This window comes from Schistocerca gregaria, chromosome 2, assembly GCF_023897955.1.
Source record: "Schistocerca gregaria isolate iqSchGreg1 chromosome 2, iqSchGreg1.2, whole genome shotgun sequence".
Lineage (NCBI taxonomy): Eukaryota > Metazoa > Arthropoda > Insecta > Orthoptera > Acrididae > Schistocerca > Schistocerca gregaria.
Genome location: NC_064921.1, coordinates 513,366,554 through 513,378,131, shown reverse-complemented (window position 1 = coordinate 513,378,131; position 11,578 = coordinate 513,366,554). Strand labels below are relative to the sequence as shown.

Here is an 11,578-nt window from a genome sequence, read left to right as displayed (position 1 = left end):
TACGATCGGCCTCCTGCGCGAATCTCAAAGTAGCGGGCATTGAGGACATGGACAGGGACTACGGGTAAGTGGCGCTAGGTGGCAATGTGGGTCAGCCGAGAGGCGCGCTGAGGCGCGAACCCTGGGTTCGAATCCAGATCTGCCACACATTTTCACTTGTCGTCGCTGATCCCGTACAAAGTCCCGATGCAGGTGATATCTGTATTTCCTTCACTCTCTCTTCCTATCCTTTATACCCTCTCCATCTTCAATTTATATAAAAGGTAATTGTATTACATAGCTATACAAATACTCTCTCTTCTAGAGGCACACAAGTGGCTTGTGGCGTCAACTGCAGATAAAACCAACAGTCCAAGTCTTTCGGTTACTCAGCGGCTCTAATGATGCTATTTCAACGTATATTTCTGTCTGAGAATATAATCTGAAACTAGTTTCTGTTGAAAATGACGGTTGATTGGATGAAACTCTAGCTGTATTTACTTTTTTTCGTTTTTCACATCTTTATAAATCGAAACAGTCGTGGGGTTCTAGGCATATCATAAATAATATCATTGTTCCAGGACAGTGTAGTCAGTATGATGACATCCAAGGACTGGACAGTAGCGGAGGTACTCAGATGGACTCCGGTACGCTTCGCAGAAGAGAATGGCTCCTGGGAATGGCTGGAGAAAATGCTGCAAGGTGGTATGTCTCCAAAGGACCTCACTGTCACGAGGAGAAGGCTGTCCATCGGAGAGACCGCAGCCTCGCTGATGCGCGAGGTCTGCAGTGCGGGCCACCTACAGCTGCTGAGACTGGCGTTGTCGGTGGACGCGAAGCTGGCGTCGGCACTTCTGGACAGGTGTAGGTCGACGCCGCTGCACGTGGCTGCAGCCAACAGGCGCGACGCGGTGGTACGGCTGTTGCTGGAAGCAGGCGCCGACTGCGAGGTGAGAGACGACCGCGGCCGCACGGCCCTCCACGCCGCCGCCGCCAGTGGCAGCGTCCACGCCCTCCGGCTGCTGCTGGATGCCGGCAGCGACCCAGAGAGCCAGGACTCAGAAGGAAACACTGCGATGCACCTCGCTTCCCAAGCTGGCCACACGACTATCCTGAACGTTATGTTCGACAGGGGCGTGTCGCGCTGTATGGTCAAGATACAGCTGCTCTTGTCAGCTGAAAGTGGAAATGTGGAGGGAGTGCGCCTCGCACTGAAGTACACGTCTGGCTGGGGTGATACGTGGAGCGACATGCACAGTGTGGCCATCAGGGGCGGCGGCACGGCAGTGAGGACGCTGATGGCCGCAGGCGTCGACCCGAACGCCCGCGACGCCAACGGCGACACCCCGCTGCACGCCGTGGCGGCCGCGGGCTGCCCGGGGGCGGCGGAGGCGCTGGTGGAGGCCGGCGCAGACGTGGACGCGGCCGACTCCAGCGGCTCGACGCCGCTGCACTACGCGGTGCGCGCTGGAAACCTGGGGGTGGCGCGCGTGCTGCTGGCCGCGGGCGCCGACGTGGAGGCTCGCGACGCCGAGGGCGACACGCCGCTGCTGCGCGCCGCCGCCAGAGGCTGCGTCGACGCCGTGGCCGCACTCATTGCTGCTGGCGCCAGGACCGACGCCGCCGACGCCGCCGGCAGGACTGCCGCACAGGTGGCCAGGCTGCTCGGCCACAACGGGCTCATCAGCGCCCTTCTGGACCTCGCACACATCCGCCCCTTGCGAAAAGCAATACCTGTTGTGGCCATACCGCGTCCAGAAGTCCTTGTAGATGCGATATGCAAAGCTTCTTGGGAGTGAAAACGGTTGGCACTCTACACTACGTGCTCATAGCTATAGAGACATATCAGTTAGTGCAGTCTCGAAATCAGTTAACAAACGCAATAAAAAATCATTGAATGCGACAGCAATCGGTAGATGTGACGTAGACAGGCAGACAAACAAATATTACAGTTTCAGGATAATTGAATGCTTTACTCAAGAGTGACAGTTTCTGAAACTGAGCATGTAAATAACGTCGTGGTCCAATACTGGTTCATATACAAGCAGTTATAAGGATTAGAATTTGATACAATTTTTAGATGTCCTCATGAGGGACATTGTGCCATATTCTGACCAATTGGCGCATTAGGTCGTCAAAATCTGGATGTGGTGTAGGACCCTTACCATAATGCTCCAAATTCTCAGTTGCGAGGACATCCAGCCACCTTGACGGTCAAGGTAGGGTTTGGAAAGCACAAGGAAAGCATTAGAAACTCTCGGGGTTTGTGGTCGGCAATTTGTTTGCTGTAATTTAAGCCCAGGATGGCTTGTCAACCGCAGCATCCTTACAGCACAGCGGTATATCGACGATATTCTACGTCCCTTTTTGTTCCTTTCTTCACAAGCCATCCTGGTTCTAAATTTCAACAACGCCCAACAACAGGCGTCGAGAGTTTCTACTGGTTGTCTTAGTGTACGCCAAACACTACCTTGACCACAAGTTCGTTGCCTATCTTCCCATTTGAGAACGTTTGGAGCATTTTGGGTGGGGTCCGCTAACAAAAGTTGGGTTCTGACCATATAACGGTCCAATCGGACAGAATTTGGCAACATGTCTTTAAGGAGGACATTCAAAACTCCAAAAATCAATTCCAAGTTGTATAGCTGCTTGCATTAGAGCCAGTGGTGGAACAGTGCATTACAGATTGCACAATCTGTCAAGCTCTTTCTCTTGAATAAATCATTCAATTTTTCTAAAAATGTAGTAATTAATTTGTCTCTACATGTAAACCACATACACCGATATCTGTGCCATTCGGATAATTTCTTCGTAGTGCTTCTTTTTTTGTCTTAGAGAGTAAATCGAAAAGGAGCTTGTAGATAAACTGTTGCACTGAGATAGGTAAGCTAAGTAAGAAGTTTGACGAAAAATCTGAGGATTTAAAATCCGTTAGAGAGTAAAATTGTGGAGCTCGATGAAAACTCAGAGCAATAAAAGAGGAAGCATTTTAAACCGTATTAGCAGCAATTAAAAATGTACCAGGATGAACAGAACAAAAATTCAAAATAAGTTTTCTGAACACTGATCTACATGAAAAAAATGGTTATGAGTGAGAAGCAGTTCGATATTTGTCAAGTTCAGACGAAGGGAGCTTCAATTGTAAGGACGCAGAATTTCAGGCAAGCAGTGACGAAATAAATACACTTCTAAGAGAGATACCACAAGCTCAGGCTGACGAACTTCATCGAAACCTGAAGGACAGCTTAATAGCGGAAGGATATGCACTGATCACACATACGTGACAACGAGGAACTCACAAAAATTATCAAAAGTTTTCGTTCGCTGCCAGATCACGGACCTTTCCAGGGTCCCATATGCATAAAATCTACTGTTTTACATATCTCAGAATGGCAAGCCTGTATTCTTAACATAATTTATCCTTTTGATCGTTTTGCATCCTGTCATCATTTAGGCAGTTTCTTGTCATGCGGAGTTCAGTAAATAACTGGAGCTTACTGTCCATTAGTTTAATTATCAACTTCCAATTCAATTTCATACTACACTATACACAGTCAATTTCCCTCTTTTCTGTGTCGACCCATTGTCTTTCTTTAACTGGCTAAGATGGTACTTTACTAAGAGATTAGATATATTCAGGAGGAATGGTTTTCAAATCCTGATTTAGGATTTCATAGGTTCCATTGAGACATTTACGGTGACTTGTCATGTTATTTTTTCAGTATAGTCAAATCAGAGTCAGTCCTCATTTGTATACAGCTGGTATTGTTCTCTGTCTTTGGTAAATACAGTACAGTACAATTCTTCCTGTGCCATCTTGTATGTTGTCATGACTGTCAAACTTTAGACAATTTGTGGTTACGTCAGTGCCATAGGTTACCACTGGCACCACCCGTTGATGTTTTGGGCTCACTGACTATTCATGCTTAACTACAGTATTCGGTTTAAAAGATGAAACAAAAACTACTCTTTCCTGTTTATTTCGTTCATTTGGCCCCTGTACTTGAATTCCAGGCGCTATGGTCTGGAACCGCGCGACCGCTACAGTCGCAGGTTCGAATCCTGCCTCGGGCATGGATGTGTGTGATGTTCTTAGGTTAGTTAGGTTTAAGTAGTTGTAAGTTCTAGGGGACGGATGAACTCACAAGTTAAGTCCCATAGTGCTCAGAGCCACTTTTTGTACATGAATTCAACAACTGTTTGCTTTTTGTTAACATATATTTTTTCGGTTTTCGGTCTTTGGTCTTGTTGTAGTTTATTTTCAGTCTTTCTCTAACATTGCTCCATAAATATGTCGCATTTCTTCCAATTGCACTTCATTAGATGAATAACTAAACTAACTTTAACCACAAAACAAAGGAGATCTAGATGGTTGTTATCCTGCTAAGACGAATGAATTATAAACCTCCCATTACTACACAGAAAATAGTTTTGGCAAAGGGATTTATTTAACTCACACTGCAATTATTATATTTCTATATTCATTACGTTACTGAATAAAAGATATAGTCCTGGTATTCAGTTTCATTAATGCGTTTACAGTTGCTATCACTATACCAGGAGTTAGATTCACGTGGTCCCAAGGAGTCCACGTAACTTTAAACGAAAATCTGCAAAATGACCTAAAAAATTTAATTTAGTGGAACCATTTCCTTAAATAGAAATTAAATTGTTTGATCCAGAAATGACTTTCATATATTCGTGGACATAATAGAAGCATCTTTAACGAACCAGACGTTCTGCACCGATCGTTAAGTATCAGAGTGTATAATCACGGTTCATTGATAATATTTACTTATGTACCGTCTGACAGCAACTAAATAAAACACAATGTTAATGGCATAAGCGTTTCGCCTTTATTCTTTGCAAGGCATCATCAGTGGCCTGGAATATATACATATGCTTGCTATGAGGAAGACAGGACTACAAAAGCTGCAGTTATCAGAGTGTATTTTGGATGTGACACGTATTTGCAAAGTTTCAAGGCAACCAGCATCCGAATTTTGCTCCATGGGAGACTGCAAGGTTTAGAAGAAAAGATTTTTGTGAATTAAGTGAAACATGTTATTTTATCATTTACATTGGCTTAACATAGTATCTATTTCGCTAGAAGAAACAAATTTTTAAGGAAAATTGGGTCTTGTTGCATCTCACTTAACATATTTCTTCTGCACTAAGTCAATGTTATCGAGGCAGTGAACCTTGCAACTTAGGTCATACGAAATAAAAATTGTGAACCACGGGAAAAGTGTGTTTTTTCGTGTCTTATAATATTTTGAATGAAGTCATTAGCAGCTAAGTAGTATTCAAGAAATATACAGTAGCCAAACTGAAAACAACTGTTGTTACTGTATTTTGGGAGCCTGGTGTGAGTGGTAGGCACATTTTCAAAACTGATTAGATAAATCCCGATATCATGACCCGTTTCCTCTTAAGTCAGAATAGAGAAACCATGTTGTCAAAGATATGGCACAAATGACTTTTATTGTAACATCGTTTTAGGTAACTGCTCACGAAAAGACCACCTAGTTGCAGAAGTGCAATAAAACTCAAAATCTTGGGCCAACAAATGTCCAGCAGAGGTGAATGCCAAAAGCAGCTTTATATTAATACAAGAAATAGAAGAAACGAACCTCAAGGTTAAAACCTAGTTATTATCAACAATGCTTTCTTTAGAACTAAAACAATTCCCATTACTGGCTACACATTCTTTACTTGCTTGTGAGACAAATCAAGAAACATATTGTGGATACAATAAAATAAGTGAAAATATTATAGTCGTTGTATGATTGAATTATGGTTTCTACCAACCAACTACATTTTCGATTTTGTTCCAGGAATGTAGTTGAAGATCTCGCATTATAGTGAACATTGGTTTCATAACAATGACTGGAATTGGGTGATGATCCTCAGCAAAGCAAATCACAAACACACACAGGCCACACACGCACTGCTGTAGACGTGTCTGTGTATATAAACACATGTTCATAGACACACTTTATAATTGCTTATCTCCTCTTATTTCTCCCAAAATTTCTGTGAAAACAACGTGGCTAAACAGACACGCATAGTGTTATATGGACTACGATAGTTACTGAAGAAAGATTTGTATCAATCACTTACTACTTAAATCTTCTGATTTGTTACACTCAATTCGTTCAGCATGTTCTCACATCCAGGGATGGAATATACATTTGCAGTTGAACACTATAGACGTATATAATATGCTCGCTGTTGTCCCCTCTATTTTGTAACTTACTTCTCCTCTATTTTGTTACGTGTGTGTTCAGTGTGTATATGCAGTTTGTTTCAGAAGCCAACGTATTCACACTTCACGCAATTTTTGCACATGTGAAGTACAGCGTACACAATGACACGCAATCTTCTTATATTTAGGGAAATCCGTTTAAGATGATACTAACGTCGTATGGAACCTATAGAATAATATAAAATATCATATGAAAGCTATAGAATTATATAAACGATAAGAAGATACTTTATATAACAGTTCGTACTTAATGCCAAAGGAATCGCTGTAGGTTTGTTTACACCAGCATTCGTTTTCATGCATACAGTACAAACAGAATTCGTAGTTGCAGTAGGCACTGTGCGTAAAATGTGTGGTTATAATAACAATATGAAGAACTTCATTTCACTGAATTGCAGTGCAATTTATTGTGGGAGTTGTTATTACCATGTCCGTGAAACTCCTTGTGCATCAGATGACGAGACAAACTCTTACAAAGCAGAAAGTAACACGTCTGAAAGGAAAGGAATAATGCATTTTATTTTGCTGACATAGATCGGCACATCGGCACATTACAAATACCATATTATGCAAAATTATCACATTTTTTCAATGTGGACTATTTTAACCTTTTAAACTGCAATACATAAATGTATTAGAATACTTATTAGCTCCTGCAGGAGAGCTTCTGTAAAGTGTGGAAGGTAGGAGACGAGGTACTGGCAGAAGTAAAGCCGCGAGGGCGGGGTGTGAGTCGTGCTTGGGTAGCTCAGTTGGTAGAGCACTTGCCCGTGAAAGGCAAAGGTCCCGAGTTCAAGTCTCGGTGCGGCACACAGTTTTAATCTGCCAGGGAGTTTCATATCTCAACTTATTTATGTGACACCCTGTGTTTCATCTTTTCAGATTATGTTACTTGTTTCTGACTTTTGGGTTGGACTACGCGCTCTTAATTCTTCGTGTCTCATTCTGTACATTTACATGTTAATTTTAGAGTTTTCTAGGACGGCGGAAAGACTATTTGCTTCAGATCCTGGGTGCAAACCGTAAGTAGTGTAATCTTGCTTTCGTGGCCTCTGTGGATTTGATAGTTGTCATAAGGCATAAGCTGTTGTTGTTTCTTCCACCTTGACTTTGTTCTCGTTCTGTATTACGCTCGTCGTCAGAGGGAAACTAACCCCAAAAACATGGTTCTTTTTAAACGCATTAAATGAGTTATGTGTCGGTTCCTTCTATTTAATGATGTCCACTACAAGTTAATAGATGCGTTCCACTGTGTTCATCTACTCGTTTTGGTTGATATGGTGAGGTTGTTTATGTCATGACACATTTGGCAGTAAAATAGCCCTGCATTCTCCTGCCCTACCAGACCCTCCACCACTAGTAGCTGTGCTACATTACTTTTCCTTTTCTCTCCACTTCCGTTTCTCATTCATCTGCTCCGAATCGGTCATATAACGTTATCACATATATTTAACTGTTTTAGAACAACAATGATTTACAGTTTCCATAGGAAGTGGTTTATGGTACGGATAACCAGCAATTACGAACCACAAAATGAATTTTTTGTTATTGAAATTTTTCTGTCTGTAAGAATTTCGACTATATTTTGATTCAGAAAATAGATAGCGTCTTATCTTCAGTCGTCTGCCGTGTTGCTTGATTTCTGTGTTCTAAGCGCACACTTCTTGCCAATGTGGTTTCGACTAATCTGCAGAAGTTTCCCTTACACGTCTTCTATGCAGTAGGTAACGATCTCTCCCCATGAGATTTTCATATACTGGGAATAATGAAGAAAGACATTCGTGGCCGTCAATTTACTTCGGTCGGAGAGGTGCGTGCGTGGTGCCATATGTTGGTGAGGTTGTTTCGACCCCGGAAATTCAATTTGTCATTGTGACCCTTCATTCATCATAATGATATTGATTCACCGCTACTAATTCCTACTACTCAGCTCGGTTTGTTCATTGAGTCGTAAAGCAGTCAACATTTACAGTACGTAAAGGCGTCCTGCTTTTCCTTCTCTACAGCAGAGGTAAGATGATCGCCGAGATCTTTCCTACCTCCTACTACTAATGTATTATCGTTATTTTTACCAGAGTCGTTTCAGGTTTGTTTCCCCTCATTCCAATAGTGTCGCGTCTCATAAACACGTGTTGTTGAAAAGAAAAATTATCAGGTGCAGTATATAGGATCATTTGAAGTAGAAAAGACAACACTTTTGTATGTACAAAACAGAGCTTGCCAAATCTCCGGTCGCTATGCTTTACTGTATAATTTTCTATGTGGCATCGTTTCTTTCAACAAAAAACACGTTAATTAAAGTACCGAATTTTCTCGCACAAAATTACTATGAACTTTAAAATAATATTTGTCGTCGTTTTTTTAATATATTGCGCCCAAAATGCGTAAAACGTTCTTGCTCTAAACTAATACTCCCACCGCTGACTCCATGCACAAGTCGGATGTTCCTACTTTTGCAATCACCATGCAATAACTCTGAACACTTTTTCTCCATCTCATTGGCAACTATCGTTTTATAACATCAAATTATGACTTTCTCACACTGTCCAAAATAATGCGCAATCAGATTAGGAGCCACATCAGAACCTCTTGGCACTTTATCTGTCTCACGGATTCAATCTTCAGTCAATTTCTTTTAACATTGGCTGCGACCTTAGGTGTTGCAATAAATTAATTCGTTTCGTCCATACTAAATACTCCTACAGAACATGTCGTGTATAATAACTACACAATTACATGAAGACAGCGACAGAATTTTTCTTTTCTCAATTTCTCAATTCCTCCATTGTGTCGATGAAACTAGTGTTTGAGACATAAAATAATACATCCAAGCCTGGTCCATAGCAAAAGTGGAATCTTTAATGGCGTGACATGGAAATTACGATATCGTACTCGCGTCAGAAAAGTTATAAATTCATTGTCCTGTTGATACCAACACAACACTCTTACGTTCAGAGTAGCACGTGGTATATTCATTGAAAGATATTTTTGCTAGAAAGGTCACTTAATATAATACGTTTATCTGACATTTGGCAAAAAGTGACTATTTGCTGCATAGAAACGAACCCTACGAAAACGGAAGTGGTAACCATAATTCAGAGACTTTTTCATTGTAATGAATGGACAAAAAGTAATTTCATAACTGTTAACTGTTATTGAAAGCACCTGTCATGTCTTAAAAAGATTCAGAAAGCACCGGAATGTATGCAGACCAGAAGACATGTAATTAAAGATCACGAAACTAAGTATTTAGATACAGTAAACGATTGAGCGTGAGTGGGACATGTCAGTAGCAGTAGCAGTGTCACTGTGATAACACTCAGGCACTCGTGGTCTGCTACGAAATTGTGAGCGTCCCATGCCTTTCCCGAGCAATTAGGCCAGTGAAAAACAGGTCACGTTTCGCCTTTTGAGGTAAAGTAGAATCAAAAATATGCTGCATAGTGCTAATTGCTGTATGTGCTCTCAAAGATATATGAGATGTTGCACTGTTCCTTTGTACAAAGATGTTACACATATCGAAGAGCACTTAGTAGAAATTCATTTTCAACGTTATCCTTAATAACAGGCTTCGGAAGAGAAAGCATTGAATCAATCCTTCTCAGTATACCAGAGATGATGCAACTGAGTATATATTCTAAATGGTGCCAGACGATTCTTTCAATATAATACACATACAATAGTTACACAAGAAAATGACCACCGTTGTCTTTTTCGTTTGAGGTCCTCGCGTACTTACATCACCATTCCATACTAACTCTGTAAAGTGTGTTTGATTTTATTTCCCAGAGTAATTTCCAATTACGTCGCCTTTGATTTTGTGACCTTAGTTAACGAATGTTACAACCCCGGAAAAAAATCACTTCAAATGATAAGCAGACTAATATTTAAAGAGTTGTAACATAACTACGTTACACGTACTACGCAGACATGCTGAGTGAAACGCGGTAACAGTCTTGCAAAAAACAAATGCCTTTCAGTCTCGGGCCGCTCAAATTGCGTTACACAGCTGTGAAAGTACGCAGTGTTGAGTGTAGGTCACTAATAGTAAAAATTCAGTTAACGCGGAAAGGAAAAGGAAACAGAGTTAATGTTTATCGTCTCGTAGACAGTAGTGTTATTGATGATGGACATCGAACTCGAAATAGACCAAGCAGTGGAAGGAATTTGGCCATGTCATTCCCAAAGAAAGCTTCCCGGTAGTTCCCTTAACCGATGCAACGAAACTATGAGAGATACAGTTGGTTTTCGATGACCAACATTACAAATGTGTTTAAGCCAAATTGTTCTCTTAAACTGGTAAATCTGGATTAGTGAACGGTGTTTTGAACCCCTCTGCTCCCTAACGTGGATTGTGGGCGGTGCATCCAATACTCACACGTAATAAGGTCCAATCGTCGTATGACGAGTCACAGATTCACCTGCGTCTCCTGTTAAATGGAATGCGTTGACACTTGTTTCGCCTAAACGAAGCACAGCGCTGTAAAATAAAATCATCATGGACTATGAAAGGAGAACAATGGGAGGGAGTCGATTGGTAAAGTACTGTGCAAGTGAAAATGTGCCCAGCACACTAAATGTAGCAGCTGGAGGGACAATTGTCAAATTGGATGTCTGTTCATTTCGGTTTGTGGATGTATTAAATAATCAAGTAAGTCACTTACGGAGCAGAGTTTCACGCCTTATATCCTTGGAGTGTATTCCAATATTATATAAATTATACTGCAAGATCCTCAGATGCCCTCCACTTGTCAGTACCAAATTTTGGGTAAGGACTGGAAAAAAATTGTGCTGCTCAAGCACACTATTAATTAAATGTGGCCACTTGTTACGACTATTTTCTTTTATTGTATTCAGATGATTGTACATGTAGTGAGACGAAAACATCAAATTTTGACATCTATCATGACATGTGGTACAGAGGGTAGTGAAAGATTCCTGCAGATATGCGCAAAAATTATGGGTGGGCTGCACTAGATACTAATTAAGTATGAACCTGGCTCATAAATGTAGCTACACAAAGGCCGCTTCTGACAGTTGCATGAGATAACAAATAGCATCACAGTCCATTCAGAAATTACATTCAATTCATTAGGCGCAAACAAATTTAAGAACCTCCAAATATTTCTTCGTTTCACATAACAAGAAATGCTTGTTGTATTTGATGCTGTACAAACCAAGAGTGTGACATTTATGACGCACAATTGTCCAAAATTTAAACACTGTACGAAGAAGCACTTTCAGAGATCCCAACAACAATTAAAATGTCTCTACTAATATGCCCACGTGAGTATCAGCACTGTGGTTCTTATGACCTCCTAGCTCCAACAG

At 41.3% G+C, this 11,578-nt stretch overlaps 1 protein-coding gene across 1 annotated transcript; it reads left to right on the top strand.

The window, feature by feature from the left end:
• Positions 1-575: 575 nt before the first annotated feature.
• Positions 576-1,778, top strand: LOC126335860 (CARD- and ANK-domain containing inflammasome adapter protein-like). Its single transcript, XM_049999332.1, has one exon. The coding sequence runs from the start codon at positions 576-578 to the stop codon at positions 1,776-1,778; it is 1,203 nt and encodes a 400-aa protein (XP_049855289.1).
• Positions 1,779-11,578: the final 9,800 nt, after the last annotated feature.

Coding starts and splice junctions, on each gene's coding strand:
- LOC126335860 (XM_049999332.1), top strand. CDS start 576: ATGATGACATCCAAGGACTGGACAGTAGCGGAGGTACTCAGATGGACT.